Here is a 22,315-nt window from a genome sequence, read left to right on the forward strand (position 1 = left end):
CCTCCACCGCCACAGTCAGAGCGTGGCCCAGGTGCAGAGTCCCCGTCACGTTGGGCGGAGGGATACACAGAGAGAAGGTGCGCTCCACGGCATGAGGCACACGCTCCTGAAAACACAAGAGGAAAGAGAAAGAGAAGATCACAAATCGAATCAGGGTCGAAAATCAGACACTAATTGATACTAAAACTAATACTGAAAGACGATAATAATGTGCGTTTAAGATACTAAAAAACTCTCAGGACAGGACAGGTATTAAGATTTTCTAAATGCTTTTAGAATGATTTTGAGCTGTATCAGCTACAACAAACAACAAATATAAGAGCACATAGACTCGTACACGCCCATGGACCACGGAGGGATTACACAGACATGAAGACACATGGGAAAAGAAAGTACGTAAAAGTGTGACTTAATGTTGAAAATTCTTTTATATTCTAAGAGTAAAGAAATTCTTGTTGGACTATTGTTGTGAGAGACATGATGAATTAATTTACAGTTATACATGATTGTTGTGAATTAATGTAGTCATTGTTCTGACCATTGTTATTTTTACAAGGTAAACGCCCCACACTGGTTTTGTCTGTGTGCCTTGAACTAGACTGGAGTGTTTTTACAGCAGGAAGGCACGAGATGAGAGCGGGGAGCAGCTGCCAGCTGTAGCCGGCTTTAATTTTTCTTTAATTTTTTTTTTGTGGCTTCATTATGCATACCCCTTATGGAAAAGACAAACTAAATCGTTTCTGTGCCTAAAGATCTGCAACAGTTGGACATATGCTGCTGATTGATTGGTTGACTAAAAAGGGGGCACTGTAAAAGCTCTTAAAACTCTTATGTATCTCTGTGTATCTGACCCAAACTGCACTCACAAGATTCCACCTGCAGACCGAGCTCACGCAAAAACTACAACATAACACCAACCTGGACATAGTGTAGCTCCCAGGCCACATTCAGCCCTTTGGCTGACTCTGATAGTCTCATTTAAACTCATTTGGAATTACAAAATAAACATATTTTATAATTTTACCTCATGCATGGATTAAAGCTGCATTGCTTTTATTTTAGAGGTGTTTTTTTTAAATGACATTTTGGTAAGGCAGCCTCACTTTTTTTCATTGCTTAATCATAACATGATAACTCTTACAGCTTTTTATAAAGAAATACAATTAGTATTGAATTGAGTTAAACATTTTGATCCAGCCCTCCACAATATTTTCTGTATATTATATATATATATATATATATATATATATATATATATATATATATATATATATATATAAAATACATATTAATACATACATTTACTTTTGCTTATCGTTCTAGAAAAGAAGAAGTATTTATTTTTTAATTATATCTATGTATTTAAATTTTTATGCATGTTCTATACATTACTGTCCAAATACATTCATTCATTCATATGTTTTATTGTCTGTGATTATTTGTCTAATTTATTTATAATTTTGTGTAAGGTCTTGTATATAATAATAAAAATAAAAATAAAAATTATATAAGAGCCACTACACCGTCTGTATTTGCAGCGATCTCCCAGTACTAACCAAACCAACCAACCTACTAAACTTCTGAGATCTGGTGAAATCAGGCTTTGTCATTTTTATTGTTTGTATTCGTCACTTTTTCATTGTTTGTATTTTTACTGCAATATTCTATTCATGATACGTGTTAACTCTGTGTTACAATATAAAAACTGCCCTTTAATCCATTTGTTTAAAAAGCTTTGTCCTTGAAATCTGAAACTGAGAATTTGAGCCAATTTTCATCTAAAATGAACAAAACAATTCACATGAAGGCACAGAGACGATTTAAGTTTGTCCACAAGAGAGACATTTTTCGTATTTCCTCAGTATTTGTTCCTTATGGAGGCTGTTTCATGTTAAATCGATAAACATAAAAATAAAACAAAAACCAAAACGAGTATCTCACGTGCTGCTCCGGTCTGAAAAACCCCTCCTTCTCCCACCACTGGTACCAGCTCGACTCCACATACTCCGGGCTGTAGGCGGCAGGAAACGCTACACTGGTGTCTGCAAAGTCGAATTAAAACACATTTTATTATTATTATTATTTTTAACTACTAAAAATGAAACTCAGATGTAGCTTTTTCCCAAACCTTTCTTTTCTCCAGGGGGAGTTTGGGCCGTGTAAACAATTCTCTCTTTCTCGGTCCAGTTCAGTCCCTCGTCTTTGGTCGACTGAAAACAAAATTATAACAAATTACACAAACACACAGTAGACTGATTTTCAGAGGTAGGTATTATCCAGTTCTATTTACTGGAGTAATTTTTAAGTTAAGACGACTTTTCTAGCAGTAAAATTGTATTCCTAATTGAGTGATATTTTTATTGAAGTAACAGAGCTTTTACAAGTGACAACAGAAATATGAACTGATCTGAACATTTGTGATTCTTGCACCGCTTCTTCAGAGAGTTTTTGTCATTTTTTTGTGTCAAATTACATTAACTACAAATTATAAATCAGATGTTACGGACCAAAACTGACTCTTCAAGTTGCTTTTAATAATTTCTTTGTAGTTCTACTTGAGTTACATTATTTTGAATGGTAAAAGTCACATTTATCCAGCGTTTTTCCATCTTCAAGGCTCAAAGCTCTTTACATCAAGGTCAGGGTGATCAGATTTTCAAAATCAAACACAATCGGTTTGGTTGGTAATAATAAAATTGTGAAATGAGTGCATAATTAAAGAAAACTGTTCTGCACGCGATCCATTCATGACATACACATACACATAACATGAGTCAGTATAGTCACATTTTCTTTGCGTTTTGGTCATTTTTAAGCAGCTTTTTTGCATTTTACCTAAACAAATGACAATTTATGCTTCTCTTTATTGTTGGCAGGAATTAGATTGGCCCAAAATATGGACACCTGGGACATTTCTTTTAGAAACTGGGCTCAAAACTGGGACTGTCCTGGGTAAATAAAGACGTCTGGTCACCTTAATCAAGGAACCACTGAACTGTTCACAAACACATTCATACAGCAGTTTACACTGTACACAAACACTGAGGGTGAGGCAGGTACGTGACTTACGTGACTTAAACCGTGATGCAGGACTGAACCAGGACTGAACCAGGTCTAAACCAAGTCTAAACCAGGTCTAAACCAGGTCTAAACCAGGACTGAACAAGGACTAAACCAAGTCTAAACCAGGACTGAACCAGGACTAAACCAAGTCTAAACCAGGACTGAACCAGGACTAAACCAAAGACTGAACCAGGACTAAACTAGGACTAAACCAGGACTAAACCAGGACTAAACCAGAGACTGAACCAGGACTGAACCAGAGACTGAACCAGGACTGAACCAGGACTAAACCAGGACTAAACCAGGACTGAACCAGGACTGAACCAGGACTGAACCAAGACTGAACCAGGACTAAGTGTTGGGACGAGACATTGTCAGGTGATCAGGACTAAGACAGGAGACTGAGACTGGGACTGAGACCTGGACAAGATCAAGACTGAGACCAGACCGGGACCGAGAATGGGACCAAGACCGAGACCGAGACCGATACCTGGACTGAGACTGGTTCAGTCCTGGTTCAGTCTCTGGTTTAGTCCTGTTTTAGTCCTGATTCAGTCCTGCATCTCAGTTTAAGTCACACTTTTATTTTGAAAAACGAATGAACGCGTGATCCACGGACCTGAGCGCCGCACCAATGACGTTTATGTCAAGTTCAGTTTTTGGCCACTCACTGCTGTTGATTTTAGTGATAAAACAATTGACATTCTTCATACCTGACTTGATAAAATGGCCTTTTCTCGTTCCCTTTTACGTTTCTGTTTTTCAGCCTGTGGTCTGGAGATGTTTGATGCTTTTGAGGAGCAGGTGGAGGTGTGAAGTCTGCATCTTCTCCAGACCAGTCCTGTCCTCCACATCTTCATCAAAACACTACACAAATTAAACCTATGAGTCTATGACAAATAGTACGGGAATAATGTAAACATATATAATAATTTAGTTATAATAATTTAAATTACTCACTGTGTTTCACTTCAGGATGAGGACACATGTCTCCTACTACGACCTTTCTGCAACGCGATTTATAAGAAAATGTCACTTTTTCAAATTAACACAAACAAATAACGAATTAATATAAATGATTTAAATATTTTCTATCGATACTGCATGATTGGTTTAATGTCCTAAAGTATTTTCTGTTAAAAATAAGCAATTTTTGACGGAATGATACAACTTTTCGGACAAACCGGAAGTGGTCCGTCTACAAATATCTTCCCCTCTGACTTGCTTAGTAAAGTAAACAACACTGTAGTAAAGCCACATCCGGTTTGGCTATCAAAATAAAATACACAACGCTTTAAAATTCACAAAAAATCGTTTCGTTGTTTTAAATCTATCTTAAATCTTGTATGAATCCATTATTTAGCGTGTTTACTTAAATAACTGTGTCCAAAGTGGAAGTTTTACTAACTTGCGCGGCGTTTTGTTGAATTATTATGGAATTTCCGAACACGGTAAGGTTTTGTGCTTTTGAGCTTGACACCTGGTCCCATCCCTCCATCCTCCTCCCGCTACCTGCTTAGCACCCGAGCTAACCTCTCTTAGATCATCCTCATTTGGGGCATTTTAGGGAGAGATTTTTAGCGAAACCCGCATTTTGGCCGCAGCGTTACACCTTTTGCGCCGCTCCACCTTCCGCCCAGAGCTGACGCGCCGCGCTGTCGTTGTGTTCGGTGCAGGGAGACGGCGCAGGGATGGCGGAGGTCCCCGGGACATCCAGCGAGACGATCACGGAGACGGTGCAGACGACCACGCCGCCGCCACCCCAGCAGGTAACGGGCACGGTGCAGGTGGAGGGGCACGGAGCATCTGTGTGCGTAAAGGCGATGCGTAAAAAAGAAGGCTGCACGTAATGTTCTAGCTTTTTACGCCGTTGCCAATTAATATCTGCGACATGACACGCTGAACATGCACATTAGCGGGCCTATTGTATGACACTGTGCCCATTTACGTAAAATAAATATATGGCAACATGAATCTGCACGTCTGTTAGTTAAAAATGACAATTAAACAGCAAGAGAACAATTTGCACAAGAGCCTACCTAGTGGATTTTTCATCAAATCCATGTAGGCCTGTCTTGGCATTGACATATTTTACTGAACTGCTAAATATGTGGACATTGTGACCTTATTTCTGCAGCTGGTCTCTTTATTTTGTAGCTAAACTCTGGCAAATGTTGTGATTCTGATACAAAATCAACTCACAAGATTCACTGATTCTGATTCTGATGTTTTAATGTTGTTGTTCTTCATCAAAAACAGACCCAAATTTAAGTTTTGTTTCATTCACATGTTGAACACACAAACCCTGCGTATTTAGGAGTTATTTTCTCAAACAAAAAACACTCTGGTCCACCTTGTGATGTCATGTGTAAGACAGGAAGTGCTTCATCGTGTTTTTAAAGTCCACACTCCTTCACTAGAATCACGTGTTTGATTTCAGCCCTGGAATTGACAATCTCTACTGAACTACAGATAAAAAGGAGCTGTTCACTTGAAAACTACCTCTACATGACATCACAAGGTGGAACAAAGGTTTAGAGCAGGGGTGTGCAAACTTTTTTCATTACGTATCTAAACACAGATGAAGCAGAAGGTTGATCGAGGGTCGTACACTGGTGCTCAATACAGTGAATAATTGAAATATGTGCATGTTTAACATTAGAGTGATCAATCTGTCCTTTATTCACCCTAAGACCCTCAAAACCACACACTAAATATTAAATATTGGCTCTATCAAGGTCAATTTTCAAAAACTTGCAATAAAAAGTAAAATTTTCATAGATGCAAGATAATTTGGGCCAAGAACAATTTGTCTGAGAGCCGCGTTTGTTTGGACACGCCTGGTTTAGACTGATAATAAGTCAAACTCAAACATTAGAGGTGTAACGATATTCAAGTCACAGTATGAACCTCACGGTATGATATTTATTGCGATATCGTGGGAAAGCTCACAGTATGGTGGAGGGGCTCACGATTAGGGATGTAACAATATCCAAATCTCTCTGTACGATATTTTCATGATATTTTGTTGAGACTAACAAAACTGTGAATATTCTTCTTTTTCCTCTTAAAATGCCTGGACAAGACTTAATCCAAAGAATTAAGACTTAAAAGTGTTAGAACTGTTATTTCTTCTTGTCGTCTGCACTGAAATGGAGCAAAGGATCATGGTCTATGTAGTTCCCTCTGTCTTTATTTTAGCTGTTGCTGCACCATAACTCTTCATTTAAGCAAAGACACTTGTAATTCGATATATTGTGATGGTCCATGATATTATTGTGAGAACTTTGATATTTCGGTTATTATTATGTCCCTATCGAACATGTGTGAATGAAACAAACACAATCCCAGGTCTGTTTTTGAGGCAGTAACAACATTATCGACATTACCTCCCGTTCGTTGCTGGAGGACATGAGCACCTGGGCTGTTTTGTAAACCGTGGCCCGAAGCAAGAAAAACGATCTGACGAAGGCTTTTTGGCCGAAACGTTATTTAAAAATAAAAAAGGCTTTTGGACATCGACCATCTGAGTGCGCTATGCTTTTTTTTTTTTCACTTTTAAACAACATTATAACATGACCAGAATCCATTTTCCATGTAATATAATATAGTAAATGTGTTGTGTTGATGCAGCAACAACTAAACACACAGAGAAACACACAGAGGAACACGTAGACCATGACCCTTTGCACCATTTCACTGCAGACTCCATGAAGAAAACTCTATTAATTATTAACCATTTTAATATCTTAATTATTTGGATTGTGACGGTAATTGATTATTTATTTATTTCGGTCACAGGTCTATTCTGACATTAATTCACAGACAGTCATATTTAACACACACAGACCGAAAAAGTGGAGGCTGAAGCTTGAGTTTATTCTGCCTTTACCCTTTATTCCTTTATCTGAGCGTCATCTTGACACCAGTTCATCTTCATAAATACAGTAAGAGGAAACAAATAAATCAGAAACAGAAAAACAAAGTTCTACAGCACAAACTAAGTATCATATTTCATGTTTCTGTCCAGAGTTAAACATTTAAACGTCTTTATGAAGTGAAAGAGATTGGTGCACAGTTTTAGGTTTTCTGTACATTTGTGCCAGAGCTCCAGCCCTTTAACAGATTTACAAAATTTCATAATGTTTGTTCTGATTTTCTTTTTGATAAATGTAGTCGTGCCTCTGAGCTCATATTGGCTCTTTTGGATTTTGAACATGTTCTGTAACGATTTTGACAGATTGTTGTTTACTTTGAACATGATTTTCAGAGTGTAAAGGTCGACTAAATCATAAAATCTCAGAGTTTGAAGGTTTATAAATAACACATTGGTTGATTCGTTATAAGTTGATAATGTGATGCTCTTATTTCCTTTTTTTGCAGGTAAAGACTGGATTTGTATTAGTCTTTTTGTATGTATTGCCCCAAATCTCAAACAGTAGGTTATGTCGGGCATTACCAGCGAGTTGTATATAATAAAAAGACTGTTTTTATCTAGGATATATCTATATTTGTATGTAATTGCGATCACTTTGGATAATTTATTATCCGTAATCATCCGCACCAAAGGTTTGTAAAGTCAATTTTATTTTTCGGTTTGGAACTCTTCATAAAATCACAACAAATGTTTTAGTGTGAAATTAAGATTGTGATAATTTTGTACTGTTAGATTTGCATATTATTACCTCCCTGTCTGTAATATTATGTAATACCCTCGTTCCCCAAACACGACCATGGAAATGTTATTGAATGTTCCATGGTGTGACATTAAATTTAAATTTAATAAGTAGCTCAGTTGGCAGAGCGTTTGTCCACTCATCCGAAGGTTGGCCATCTGAATCTCGCTCTCAACTTAAACATCTTGGTTGAGTGTTCAGATCCACTGACCCACAGGTCGGTGGTGTGATTCCCGCTCTCACAGATGAGTGCTGTCATTGTGTCCTTGGGCAAGACACTTAACTCACCTCGCCCCCATAAATCGGCTGTTTGTGACCACTGTAAAAGAGAGAAGCACATTCTGGACTGGAACAGAGGAAAACAAACATCGTCGCTGGATTAAAGAGGCAATCGAAGTACAGAAACTTGCCAACGGGACGATAAACCGAGACGAGGGGCTTTTTTACTCTCACACACCTGGGATACTGTCCTGAGGAAGTGGGACCGCAGGTGGCGCTGTCGTCCTGACTCCATCGGTAGGAAGACAGCTCCAGAACCTGTTTAAATCAGCTGACCGGACACGTCACAGCAACATCACGAGACTCTGAGGAAGAGCGCAGGGAGCAGTCGAAACTGTCATGCATGAAAACAAACTCTTGGTCTGAAAAAAGAACCTAATAACATAAAATATCGGAAGACCAAATTAACCTTATTGGACTAAAGTCTGTCTAAATCTAAATCTAAACATTTTCATCTACTATTTGTTCATTACAGGTGTTTCTGTTACTAAAAAATCAAATTCCTTTTGTGAATAGGGGCGCCTCTCCACAGATCTGAATTGTAATGTATCGTAGTGAGTTTAATCTGTACTGTGGAACATTCTAGACCAGGGGTGTCAAACTCATTTGGTCCGGGGGCCGTATCCAACCGACTTTGATCCCAAAGGGCCCGAATCAGAAAACTCATGTCATATAAACCCCAAAAATAACAATAAGTTCAAATATTTGTGCAGAGAAACACAAATCTATAACAGAAATCTTTTTTAATTGATGAACTCTTTCTTTTACAAAATATTATAATATTATGAACATCCTGAAACTTTAAGAAAAATACAATTTCAACACAATGTTTTAACATGAACTTGTATAAAATTAACTTGTATGTAAATAGGAATAAGTACATTTTTGTTGTAAAATCCTGCACTTGGCTCCACTTTTCTCATGTTGGACATTTTTCTGATGAGGGTGTCACGGTCAACAGTCAAAACGATCGTCCTTTAAGAGCGTTTGGAAAGAGACAAGTCTTCATTTGTGCTGCTCTGGTGGGAGGGGCCACGTACAGAGACGCTGGAGACGCTGCTGTGATAAACACCACAGAAAATTAACAATATTTTAATAGAAAATCAGCCGAGGGCCAGATTAAAGGTCTTGGAGGGCCAGATCTGGCCCCCGGGCCGCATGTTTGACACCTGTGTTCTAGACAAAGCAATAACATTTCCGTGGAGAAAAGCAGGTGGTGGACTCTAGAAACGTTTCTCATTGCACCTTTAAACATAATCTGGTACGAACGGACAAAAGATGCCAAAGATGTTCTAATGTTATTTGTAGAGCAGCTCCTGAAAATAGTTCTGACGATTGATTCTCTGGACTTTTTTTTATCTAAGTATCTGCGGTGTTGTTGCAGGAGGGCCGGAGTCTGACCATCAAACTGAGGAAGAGGAAGACGGAGAAGAAGGTGGAGTGGTCCAGTGACACAGTGGACAATGAGCACCTGGGCAGGAGGTCTTCAAAATGTAAGTACAAAAGTAAACGTTCAAATATTTGGTATGTGTACTTTTAAAAACTTCACAGTGGATCCTTTTTACTTTTACTTCACTACATTTGAGAGCAGGTATCTGTACTTTGTTCTCCACTACATTTTAGATTTGGACTGAAAAGTAAAAAGTGGTTTTGATTACGGACCTGCTGAAATGACTGAGGCTTTTTTTTTTAGCACATTTAATTCCCAAGTTTGAGTAAAACAAATGTACAAATGCAAAAAAACAGCTTGGAAATTTAGAAATAATTTGAAGCACTCAAAATCTGCCAAATTCTTTATCAAAATCACAAAATTTCATCCTGAAAATCAGTCAGTTAGGGGTGTTTTTATTGATTAAAGAACATGTACAGCTACAGTCAGCGGGCTCTCCTCTCCACAGATCTGACCCATATCTAAATCTAATGGCATCTCCTGCATGTTTCCATGGAGATAATTAAGTTAAGACAAAAACACAGGCCCGAAAAGTCGCATAATGCACCTTTAAAGTATTCTACATATAAAAATAAATGCGATAGTTTTTCTTTAAATTAATTTGAGTATTAATTAGTTGTTTATTTGATGTTTTTACGACTGTTTTTTCGGTTTTATTCTCTCCGTCTTTTCATGTTTCATCTAATCTGTCAGAGTTACGTTTGCAGCTGGAGTTATATTTTTAGTTTATTCACACCGCAGCTATTTTAGTCCTTCTGTGATCACGAGCTGGCGGAGTTTATTCCAGAAAACTCTGGCTGTTTCTTTCAAATCAAGTGATGCGACTCGCCTCTTTTGAACGATTCCTTAAAGTTAAAGATGCATCAAATCCTTTTCACAGTGGCTCACAGGACATTATAATAACAAAGAGAAATAGTATAATACATTCTAAATAAGTAGCAGAAATAGCAATAGACGGATGACAAATAAGGCAACTATTTTCACTCTAAGGTCCAAACATTTGTGAAGCCGTAGATTGACGCTTCGCACTTTAAAATGCCTCAAAAGTGAAATGAATCCACGGAGAATGAGCCAAAACTTAAAAACTAAAATCTCTGAGTATTCACTAGGATTCTGCAAAAAATATCAAAATATCTATATATCGTTTCGTTTAATGTGATGGTACAGTATTTATATCGTGGGCTTCTGTTTCGATATATCACCAAGAGTATTTTTTGGTTTATTTTACTAAATTATGTTGTTACAGAGCTACAGTTTTGTTGTTTGTTTAGAGGAAGAAAACTCGTTTATGCGACACATTTGATATTTTCACTGTTTTGATAATTAAAATGTTTGTGTTTCATATGAACTTTGCACAAGAAGTGGTTTAACAAAGACTTTTAGTATCACAACCATGATTTTGCCTTTATTTTTACTGAACTGTGTCGAATCGATTTGAAATATATCGTATCGAATCAAAAGTGCACTGTATCGAAGTATGTATCGTAGTGTTGGGCGGTAATACAGTATTACAGTATCCCGCGGTATCAAAAAGTAACAGCAGTATCAGTTTCATTACCATCATAAAAACAAATCAGCAGCGCACAAGGACCTAATAAATATTATCATTTATTGATATCTAAACGTGTTTGCTCAGCACAAATGAATGTGTGGTTGTATTTTCAGTTTAATACTATCACGAATTAAAACTTATAGTGTCTATAATGTTTCTTGGGGAGATGCTCATAAGAGAGACCAAGACAAGACGGCAAGTCCGGCTGCAAGAGAGTTGGTCCCCTCAAAAATACTACTTTTTGGCTTCAGGTGCACATTACTTTATGTTTTACAGAAATTAAACTTAAAAGCGTGTGGCTTATTTGCATAAACTGTAAACTCTGATAAAAACATCTCGCTTCTTGTGATGCTGATGCGGTTCAGCTTCTGTCGGACTAAAGGACACGACTCAGTGGAATATATGTTTTTTCTGCGACAGAGGATGTTGCGGCTGACGGTGAGTCTGTTCTGTGCGTGTGTGGCGTTGGAGACGGTTCGTGTTTAGACCGTACAGCGGTGTGGCTTTGTAGTTTACCAAAGTCGTGCTAAAACATTTTGGTAATACGGTCATACTGTACACCCCGGTAAAATCCTGAGACAGTTTAACGGTATCAAAATTTGGATACCGCCCAACCCTAGTGTATTATATCAGCAACTTCTTAATAAAACCCAGCTCTAGTATTCACGTATAGTTGTGGACAAACAAAATGTACAAAAGGGGAATTTTAAGGTAAAAAATTCCTGTTAACATTCATGATGCACCTGCGCTCTTCTTAAATAAGAAGCCATTGACATGCAAATTAATACAAAAAATAAACATTACTTAGATTAACATACTTATGATTAACATTAACAATAATTAACTGAAAGAAATTATTTTTGAGCAAACAATCACCAAATAATCATGTTAACCATAAAGAATTACCAAAAAAAACACATTTAAGTAAATATTAAGTAATGCATTTTGCATTTTAAATCAAACTAAATTGGAATAATTATCTCAGTTATGAAAATATTACAAAAATTACGCAACTGACTGGGTTTAGGCTTCAACGAGACTAAACCAGACCATGTTACAGGTCAGATCTGTGGAGAGGCGACCCTGCTCACAGTCAGAATGTCTGTTTTTCTAGGTATTTTTTTAGCTATAAAACCACCTGGAATTGAAAAAATATAAAGCAGAGCTGTTTAATGTCACACTGTGGAACATTTTAAGCAGAGCAGTGACAAACAAGCAGGTGATGGACCCCCCCAACCAAAATGTTACATACATTTAGTGAACTTTTAATAAATTCCTAATATGGAAATCAGCTCCAGAATGGCCCTCTCCCAGTTTTTATATTTGTATTCTCCTCCTCGGGTTCGTCTTGATTTCCTTTGGGGTCGTGGGAAATGATTTTGTCGACTCAGGGTTTGGTTTGGACAGAGGCCAGGGTCAGGACAGGACAAGATCTCACCACACAACATTGACAAAACATTTAAAGCTGTCAGCAACTTTTAACTTTTATTTATCGTTAATCGCAGATGTTTTAACCACAAAAACGAGACGAGACACGAGATTAGAGCTAAAAGAAAGAGACAAGATGAGATTTTGACATTCTATATAATAAATTAATTGCATAAATCTAGTTCCCGATGTTGGCCTCACCATTTTATATTTACTATATTTAATATTTTTGCTGTCGATGTAGCAGCGCTTTTTGGGATGTAGAGCTTCTCAAAAAATGTAACTCACCAGTATTTCATTTTGGTATCTAATTTAAACGTAAAAACATGGGGGAAATTTCTCACGAGGTAATTGTCAGCCTGTGTGTGCAATCTCGTCGCAGTTTTGTCTCACAAGATCTTGTGGCATGAGATTTTGTCTCATCCATAGTATATACAGACATACATGTAGAGCACCCCCAGCGCGATGTCACTGCAAAGTATCAGTTGTCTAAATAAAGAGAAGAATAGAGTGTTTTTAGTTATTGTTGTATCGGAATCAGTATTGACAATCTGAACAATCCGGCTCCACCGCGTAAAGCGAGATGATAGAATTCTCAGGGTTCCCACGGTCATGAAAGTCCTGGCAAAGTCATGGAAATTGAAAATGTCATTTCCCAGGCCCAGAAAAGTCATGGCATTTTAGTATCTCTTTTACGCAACTCCAGCGTTCTGTTAAATTCTCATGACGCTATTATGATTTATTTCCGAACGTCTGCGCCTTTTGTTTAAAAGAGACGACAATAAATGCACTGACAGGATTTTGAATGTTAAAAACTATAATCCCAAACCATAAGGTGAGTGGAAAGAGTTAACATTTCATATTTAGTATGATCAATTCTACACATGTAGGTGCCGTAAAGTCATGGAAAATTCACTTTAGGTCCTGAAAAAGTCATGGAAAAGTTTTGAAATTTTGTCAGTGGAAAAAAGTGTGAACCCTTAATTTTCCAGCTGCTGCTTCATTATCACCGGAACGCAGCAGCTGAAGTGTGTGTTTTCTTCTGGTGTCTCTGTCCAATCAGAACCCAGGGTAGCGGGGTCTTAAAAGTCTTAAAAAGGTCTTAAATTTCATGTTCCTAAATAAATAAATAAAAAAACAACTTGAATGAACGTCTAAGTCGGAGTATGCGCAAACAATACTTTGGTTTCTGGTTCCGGCGGCAGTGAGTAAACAGTCAGCAGAGTGGAGGAAGACGTTGGATGGATCATGGGGAAGTGTAGTACCGGTAGTTGGTTGGTCATTATTAGAATTGGATCTGGTGTTTTTCGCCTGCATAATGGGTGCAATGTTGGCCTTAATTGTCATTTAAGTGGTCTTAAATTTGAAGTAGTCAAACCTGGGGATACACTGGAAACCTTCCCCACCCCCAGACATTGAGCGGAATTAAATAAAGACGATTTAACATGTTTTCCTTGTAAACCTCAATTCAGAATTATTATTTTCCACGTTAAATCGAAGGAAAATATTTTAATTCCGAACTATTTAATTCAGAACAATTTGCAATTAAATAACATCATGTAAACGTGTCCAGTATTTTATCAACACTGAACCTAAAACTCGAGTGCGCCGTGTAACTTTTTGGTTATGGGTCCGTCAGCTTCTTGTTTCTATGGATACGTCATTGCACCGCCTGGAATGTTCCACAGTATGACTTTAAACAGATCTACCTTACATTTATTCAATTACAGGTGGTTTTATAGCTTAAAAATACCTTGAAAACCACGTATTCTGAGTGTGAGCGGGGTCGCCTCTCCACAGATCTGACCTGTAACCTGGTCTGGTTTGGTCTCCACGAAGACAGAAAGGTTTAATGCCATACTGTGGAACATTCCAGACAAAGTAATCACATTTCAGAACAATTTGCAATTAAATAACATCATGTAAACGTGTCCAGTATTTTATCAACACTGAACCTAAAACTCCTCTGCGTTGTGTCCACAGGCTGTTGTATCTACGAGAAGCCCAGGCAGTTCGGCGAGTCTTCCTCCGAGAGCGAGGGCGACGACGACGACGAGGGCTGTGGGAGCGCGCACTGCATCATGGGACACGGCAGGAGGGGCCACGGGCACACGGAGGGCACGGGGGGCAACGCGGCGCCCCCTAACTCCGGAGGAACACACACGCACTGAACGCACACACACGAGAGCACACAGCTACGCACTTGACTTTAGTTTATAAGTAGTTTCCATCTCACAGACCACGTCCACAACCATAGACTGTATTTAGAAATGGAAATAGCAGGAAGTGAACACGGCGCCGCTTCTGGCTCCATCGAGTCTGGCTCCAATTGACTTAACACTGAAAAATCGTCGCCCCTCTCTTTGTAACTGCTGCTATGAGCCTCGTCATTTTGGTCTTAAAATGTATTAACCCGCTCTACATGATCCTGGGGTTTTTATTTTGCCCGTTAAAGCTGCACTGTGTAACTTTTCTTATGGAGCGCCCCTCAAACGCTTTTCTCCATGGAGATGTTATCGCTTTGCCTGGAATATTTATTGAAATCGGAATTTATTTGTCATTCCAGTAAATAAAAAATACACACCGTATGACATTAAACGTTTCTGTCTTCACGGAAACTGAACCAGACCAAGTTACAGGTCAGATCTGTGGAGAGGCGAGCCCACTCACAGTCAGAATGCCTGTTTTTTTTTTTTGGTATTTTGCGCTTATAAAAAAAAAGTAAATAAGGTAAGGTAGAGCTGTTTAAAGTCATACTGCATTTCAGGCAGAGCAACAACATATCCATAAAAGCAAGAAGGTGATGAACCCTCAACCAAAAAAGTGAAGGAGAAATTCAATTTGTCAGCTGGGCAAACGTTTATTAGGTCGAAAACGTTTCGCTTCTTCAGTTCTGGTCAGAATTGGATGAGCTGCGAAACGTTTTTGACCTAAATAAACGTTTGTCCAGTTGACAAATTGAATGTCTCCTTTGTCGTGGATTCTACCTGGACGACTGAGGGATTTTACACACCTCAACCGAAAAGTTACCGTATTTTTCGGACTATGAGACGCAATATCAATAATGTAGAATTCTCTCGTCTGTTTTCATACATAAAGTGCATTGAGCGAAACAAAACAGTCAGATAAGTCAAAATTTATTCAACTCATTCACAATAACTCTCAACATTGTTCTGTTGTAAGACATAAAATAAAAAACAATACACTCACTTTTCCAGTCTTCCACAAATCGATCAAATTCTTCATTTTCAGTGTCTGAGTTTAACAGTTGGAGCGATTTCGGCATCAAGCCTCGATCCCATCATTCTCGTCATTATCCGAGTTAGTCACGTCTCTGTTACTTCGCTGTTCAGTGATGATTCGGGTTTTCGTGAAAGCTCGGACGACACTTGAGACTGACCCTTAGCCCGGGCATCCATGATTCATCGGCAGATCGTGGCTTAACTCGTCTTGGTGAATGTGTATTACTCCGCGAGGCTCCGTGATGCTCCGACAATCCATCAAGAAGTGCAGCTTTAGTTTACCAAAGTCACACTAAAAAGTTTTGAGAGATTTTTGAGCGCCGTGTACCACATAAAATCGGATCGAGGTTAGTAAACACAACCAGAATTAACACATAAGGCGCAACGGATATTAAAATTTTAAGATTTTAAGTGCGCCTTATAGTCCAAAAACATGCTACACAGTGCACCCTTAATAAATTGAGCTCCAAATTCGCTCCTGTAGCCGCCAGCGTCGATGAGCTTCATTTGACTGAACGCTCCCTCAGTCCACTTCTCGATACAGTCTGTGCTCCATCCAGGATATTCCATTAGGACACTGTTGAGCTTTTAGCCGCCCACACGTGCTCCATTTGGTCGAGCTGTCTCCTCAGATTCACCGTCAGACCGAAGAGGGCCGCACAGACGAGGAAACGTGCAGTATTTAAAGCTGCACTGTGTAACTTTTCTCCGTGGTGACGTTATTGCTTTGCCTGGCACCTCCCACAGTATGACATTAAACAAATATATAGCTTGTATTTGTTCAATTACAGGTTTTCATTATTCGAACTTACCGTAAAAAGTAACTCTAACTTTTAACTTGTCTCTATGGAAATTAAGTTAAATTAAATGCCATACTGTGGGACATTCCAGGGAAAAACGACACGGAGTGAACCCACACAGTGCACTTTTAATTGTTTTAACGAACAAAGGAAAAACTACAACAGACCAAAGCCAAAATGTAATGTAACTCTTACGTAATGTATTACAGTTAAAGGGGACATATTATGTAAAAATCTAAAGTTTTTACCGTGTTATAACTAGGGCTGTAGGACGTTAGTTGTTTTATCAATTAATCGGTTGATGGAGTCTTTAAAAAAATGGATTATAAGGGTTTATACGATGCAACAACAGAAAAGAGGAGTGAATGATTGGAGTGTTTTTTAGTATTTATGTGTAAAAAAAAAAGCTAATTAAACTCATGATTTGCAAGTTTAATCTGTTTTTTATATAAATACACTGCTTCCTAGTTCTTTTTTTCTGTGTAAATAGTTGTTTTGAAAGAGCGCCCCCTGCTGGTTTAGTCTTGTGAGTGCAGTTTGGGCAGATACACGGAGATAAAAAAAGTTTTGCTTTTGCCATGTCTTTTTAGTCGTCTACAGCCCTAGTTTTAACCGTTTTCGCTTGTTATTAGTTTTAATTAATGTTTTTTGCTTTTTCGGTTGATTCATGCATGTTTGAGTCATCATGAATTTGAGGTTTAAGTGCACAGAAAATCGCCGTTTTCACCTACCCCCTATCTCCACCCCCTGATCTGTACTATTATTACAGATCTATTGTGTAACTTTTCTGGTGGAGGGTCCATTAAATGCTTTTTTCTTTTTTTGGAGATGTTATTCTTTTTGTCTGGAATGTTTCACAGTATGGCATTAAACGTTTCTGTCATCATGGAGACCAAACCAAGACCAAGTTACAGGTCAGATCTGTGGAGAGGCGACCCCGCTCACAGTCAGAAGAATGTTGTTTTTCGAGGTATTTTTGAGCTTTAAAACCAAGTGTAATTGAATAAACATAAAGTAAAGCTGTTTAAAGTCATACTGCGGAACATTCCAGGCAGAGCAAAGACATATCCGTAGAAAAAAGCAGGTGACGGACCCCGAACAACAAGTTACAAAGTGAAAATTTTAGTTTTTACCCACTTCCCAGCTTCGCCTCTCGGATTTATTTCTGATTATTTAAAAAAAATCTGACTCTGGGTCATACATTTAGGGTTCAAAAATGTCACACAGCCATTTTTTAACCAGAAAAACATTTAATTTAACATCTGCTGGTTGCTACGGTGACATCTCTCTATGAAGTTCTGCAGTTTGAACGGAAAATCTTTGGACTCATTTCTGTTGTGAAGCTGTTGTCGATCAGTATTGCAGTTACACTAAACGTAATGTAAAAAAACAAACTCCATATATTTTCATAGTTTAACACTAAATAAAAGCATAATATGTCTTCTTTAACGTCTCAGATTGGACAGTTATTATGTTAAAACCGTATGCAGATCAAACTGTTTGTATTATATCGCGCAGCTCTGTTGTGTTATTATTAATTAAAACTTCACATTTTCTCCTCGACATATTGGAAATAACGACAAAAACAAAACTTAAATGTACTTAAAGTTAATGAACTGTGTAACTTTTCTGCTGTGGGGGTCTGTGAATTCAGTGTGCCACCTGTTTGTCTCCAAGGCAATGTTTTTTTTATTTTCCTTTGCTTTGTCTAGAATGTTCCACAATAGAGCATTTAATTTGTCCAATCTCTATGTAAGTAAGTGCTTTTATTTCTCAAAAATACCTCTGAAAACTTGCATTCTTATCGTTTTCTGATGTATAACTAAGCGTGGTGGTGCACCGAGCTTTTCTGCCATGAAGATAAATACGTTTAATGCCATACAGTGGAACATTCCAGGCCAAACGGTAACATCTCCATGGAGACAGATAACTTGGCAGACCGTAAAACTGAACGATTTTGGGAAAAACTATCAGATTTTTCTTAGATTTTTTGTAAAGTGCGCCGTGTAACTTTTTGGTTATGGGTCCGTCAGCTTCTTGTTTCTATGGATACGTCATTGCACCGCCTGGAATGTTCCACAGTATGACTTTAAACAGATCTACCTTACATTTATTCAATTACAGGTGGTTTTATAGCTTAAAAATACCTTTGAAAACCACGTATTCTGAGTGTGAGCGGGGTCGCCTCTCCACAGATCTGACCTGTAACCTGGTCTGGTTTGGTCTCCACGAAGACAGAAAGGTTTAATGGCATACTGTGGAACATTCCAGACAAAGTAATCACATTTCCATAGTTAAGAAAAGCTTTTGACACACCCTCCATGAGAAAAGTGACACAATTTAAAATTACAAAATTCGCTCTGCAATTCTTATTAAATGGATTTTGTTCTAATTATTGACAAAAACACAGACAAAATAAAACAAGAATTACTTCAAAACATGTTTGTAAAGCTCTAAACTGCAGGTTTAACAGTTTTTATGCAGAATAAACCTGAATATTTTGTTGATTTTTGAGGAAATTACTGTAAATTAAATGAAATTAAAGCAGTTTTTGCTCATTGCGTTCATTCAAATTTCGATTAATCTTGTCGCCGTTCGCAAACCCTCCAACAGAAACACTACACAGTGCGTCTTTAAATCTAAAACATACTATTGAATGCATTTGACCTTTTACTTAACCATATAAAACTGAGGTCAAATATTATATTAGAAGAAAACTGGACACGTTTGAATCCTTCTGTAACAGTAAATACGCAAAAAAACATTAAAATCGTTGCAGGAAAGCTGTATTAATATTTTGGTAAAGCTTAAAATACTATAAAAAAGTCTAAAAAAAACAACCAATGAGTACAAAATAGCATGATATGAATTTAATAAAACGCTTACTACACTATAATCAGCTTCAAATCAAGAAATACTCCAATACTTGCAGTACATGTACTATAACGCCATACATTTTTCACCATAAGCGCTGCCTGACCGTGTGTCATGTACAAACTTTTATTTTTTGGGATTTTTTTTTTTTCATAATTTATTTGCTTTTTTTTCTGAACCAGCTGATACTTGACGTGCAGTGGGTTAGAGTGAGGGTTTAGTGGGATTGGAAGATGAGTTTTCACAATTTAAAAGCTTTCTCTACTCCCTAAAAGAACAGTTTTCGTTGTACAAATGTGTTTTAAATAATAGGAAGTGAGCATGGGCGCGACTTCGGCTCCATCGACACTGGCTCCAGTTGACTTAACGTTGAAAAAACGTCGCCCCTCTCTCTAAAACTGGTGTTATTTTGGTCTTAAAATGTTTGTATTAACCCGTTCTATGTGATCCTAGGTTTTTTGTTTCGTTATTTTGTCCGTAAATAAATTCAGATTCCTAATACGGAGCTCCAAATTCGCTCCTCTAGCCGCCATTGTCGTTGAGCTTCATTTGACTGGAGCTGAACACTACTCCCACTCAGTCCACTTCTTTATACTTCTGTAAACGTCTTTATAAAGCAATTTTGAAGTGCCTATGAGAGGTTTGAATCCTGATTTTACCAAAACACACACTTCAAATCATTATATTTAAGATTTAACTAAAAAAGTCACAATTTGTTTCTTAATTTGGCCAATTTTTTAGGTTTCAAATTTTACTTCCCGTTGGAAATCATAACATCACTCGATGAAATTCTAGAATTCTTCTTTAGCAATTATCTTGTACAAAAAAAAAAAAACTCCCTCTAAAGCACACAGAAAATTACAATTTGACAAATAAAATTATAATAAAACACCTTGATTTTGTTGAAATAATGTGTAAATTATCGTGTGTCATCAGTGTGGAATTCTCTAAAATAAAACTCTACTTTTTGTAATTTTCATCATATTTTTCCACTTTTCTTTACAAATTGCTTTTTGATTGGTGTGAAACTAAAACATTTATATTTACAACAGATATTATTCCACAAATTTAAGCAAAAAAAATCATGAAAACCTGTCATATGCACTTTGACTTGCAGGCTCAGACAATTCAAAGTTATGATGTTAAAATGGGAATAAGTGTGTGTAAAATTTAAAAAAATAACCATCATTTAATGTCACTTGAACGCACCTCCATAAGTCTTATAAGTCTATATTCGTAACATCTGATTTGATCTTGTAATATTTGAAACACAAACGTTGTAAGGCATCGTTCACATTTGTACAGCACAAACTTAAGACTTTGCCTGATTTCTTTCACGTTTTTTTGTTTTTCTTTTTTAACGACAATCCCTGAAGTGTGATCATTGGTGTGGTGTGATTTTATTCTCTGATTGGGAGATGATTTGTGGCAAAAAAAAAAATTAAAAAGAAAAACACACACAAAAAAAAAAAAAAAAAATGAAATGTTGTTTTGAAATTCCAAACCAACAAACAGGGTTAAAGGTGCGTTGTGTAATTGTCCGTGAAATGCTTTTTTTTTTTCATGGAGATGTTATTTTTTTGTCTAGAATGTTCCGCAGTATGGCTTTAAACTTTTCTATCATCATGGAAACCAAACCAGGCGAAGTTACAGGGCAGATCTGTGGAGAGGCGACGCCGCTCAGAGTCAGAATGTTGTTTTTCTAGGTATTTTTGAGCTTTAAAACCAGCTGTAATTGGATAAACATAAAGTAGAGCTGCTTAAAGTCATACTGCGGAACATTTTAATAAGTGACAAGTGACGTCGCCTGAGAAACAAGCATAGAAACGGACCCCCCCCCAATCGAAAAGTTACACAATGCACCCCTGATGAGCAGAAGATGCATGATTTGTACTCATGCTTCAGCTTTGGCCAAATCTTCCACTGAATTCACTGATTTTGATTTCGTGATTTGCTGATTTTGGGCTGTGACGTGTGTTTCCATGCGGGCCACTGTACTCTGTATGATCTGTTATATATGTACATTGTTGTTGTGCTGTAAACGCACCTTTCTGTATATACTGTTGAGCTTATGAGAGCAATTTAATGTGAATTAAAGTTTTCGACTGCGACAGGGACGAAGCCGAGTCCGAAGTGTTCTTTCAAAATCACATGAATCCAAGTTCACAACACGGACAGAAAATATAGGGTGACCACATTTTCAAAACTCAAAACTGGGACACACCTGGGTTGGGATGGTTGGTATAAATAAAATTGTGGGGAAAAAAAAGAGCGTGAAACATTGTGCATTCTCGTGTCAGTCATGATCAGGACTTTATTTTTTTTGCTTTATGGTCATTTGCAAACAAGGTTTTCTGTATTTTGGCAAAACAAATGACAATTTATGCTTAGATTAGTCAGAAAATTGTGATAGTTCTGTTTTACTCCTGATTTAGACCTGATGTAGTCCTGGTTTAGTATTAGTTTAGTTCTGGTTTAGGTCTGATGTAGTCCTGGTCTTAGTTTAGTCCTGTTTTAGTCCTGGCTTAGACCTGATGTAGTCCTGGTTTAGTGTTAGTTTAGTCCTGGCTTAGACCTGGTTTAGACCTGATGTAGTCCTGGTTTAATCTTAGTTTAGTCCTGGTTTAGACCTGTCTTAGATCATCAAAAAAAATTAAAATAAATTAAATAAATTTAAAAAAATAGGGACATCTGGGACATTTCTTGTATAAAACTGGGACAAATCACTGGTTTTCTGCTGGGACTGGGGACACAGGCTCAAAACTGGGACTGTCCCGGGTAAACAGGGACGTCTGGTCACACTATGGGAATAACATCATTGAAAATTAAACCAATGTATTTTCACATAAACACATTTGAAATTTAATACATTTATATTAATTCTTGTCATAACTTAACCATATTTTTAAAGGCTTTATGAGATTGTACCTCCCTCTAGTGGATAATCAGGG

General features: G+C 37.5%; 2 protein-coding genes across 3 annotated transcripts in view; one reads left to right on the forward strand and one right to left on the reverse strand.

Annotated features, from left to right (window-relative positions):
* The window catches only part of vars2 (valyl-tRNA synthetase 2, mitochondrial), a 63,395-nt gene extending 59,142 nt beyond the window's left edge, over window positions 1-4,253 (reverse strand). Inside the window, exons 1-5 of one of the 2 annotated variants that reach the window (XM_055157445.1) lie at window positions 4,024-4,253; window positions 3,777-3,930; window positions 2,129-2,210; window positions 1,942-2,042; window positions 1-106 (exon numbers count right to left, since the gene is read on the reverse strand). The exon at window positions 1-106 is cut by the window's left edge and continues 16 nt beyond it. In XM_055157445.1, coding sequence (XP_055013420.1) covers window positions 1-106; window positions 1,942-2,042; window positions 2,129-2,210; window positions 3,777-3,923 — 436 coding nt within the window. In that variant the 5' untranslated portion in view covers window positions 3,924-3,930; window positions 4,024-4,253. Of the gene's footprint in view, window positions 107-1,941; window positions 2,043-2,128; window positions 2,211-3,776; window positions 3,946-4,023 lie in introns of both variants that reach the window. The other variant, XM_055157446.1, reaches the window with a different exon arrangement.
* A 303-nt stretch (window positions 4,254-4,556) lies between these two features.
* Window positions 4,557-21,481, forward strand: ppp1r11 (protein phosphatase 1, regulatory (inhibitor) subunit 11). Its single transcript, XM_020928426.2, has 3 exons — window positions 4,557-4,832; window positions 9,403-9,511; window positions 14,432-21,481. Exons 1-3 carry the CDS (start codon window positions 4,755-4,757, stop codon window positions 14,617-14,619), a joined length of 375 nt encoding a protein of 124 aa, XP_020784085.1. The 5' UTR covers window positions 4,557-4,754; the 3' UTR covers window positions 14,620-21,481.
* The last annotated feature ends 834 nt before the right edge of the window (window positions 21,482-22,315 follow it).

Source organism: Boleophthalmus pectinirostris, unplaced genomic scaffold (genome assembly GCF_026225935.1).
Source record: "Boleophthalmus pectinirostris isolate CB_2022bp ecotype Guang Dong unplaced genomic scaffold, ASM2622593v1 HiC_scaffold_21, whole genome shotgun sequence".
In the NCBI taxonomy this organism is placed as follows: domain Eukaryota; kingdom Metazoa; phylum Chordata; class Actinopteri; order Gobiiformes; family Gobiidae; genus Boleophthalmus; species Boleophthalmus pectinirostris.

Bases quoted from the DNA above. Each gene is read 5' to 3' on its own strand.
- ppp1r11 (XM_020928426.2), top strand. From the start codon at position 4,755: ATGGCGGAGGTCCCCGGGACATCCAGCGAGACGATCACGGAGACGGTG. The intron at 4,833-9,402 runs GTAACGGGCACG...GTGTTGTTGCAG, and splicing joins CGCCGCCGCCACCCCAGCAG to GAGGGCCGGAGTCTGACCAT. The intron at 9,512-14,431 runs GTAAGTACAAAA...TTGTGTCCACAG, and splicing joins GGGCAGGAGGTCTTCAAAAT to GCTGTTGTATCTACGAGAAG.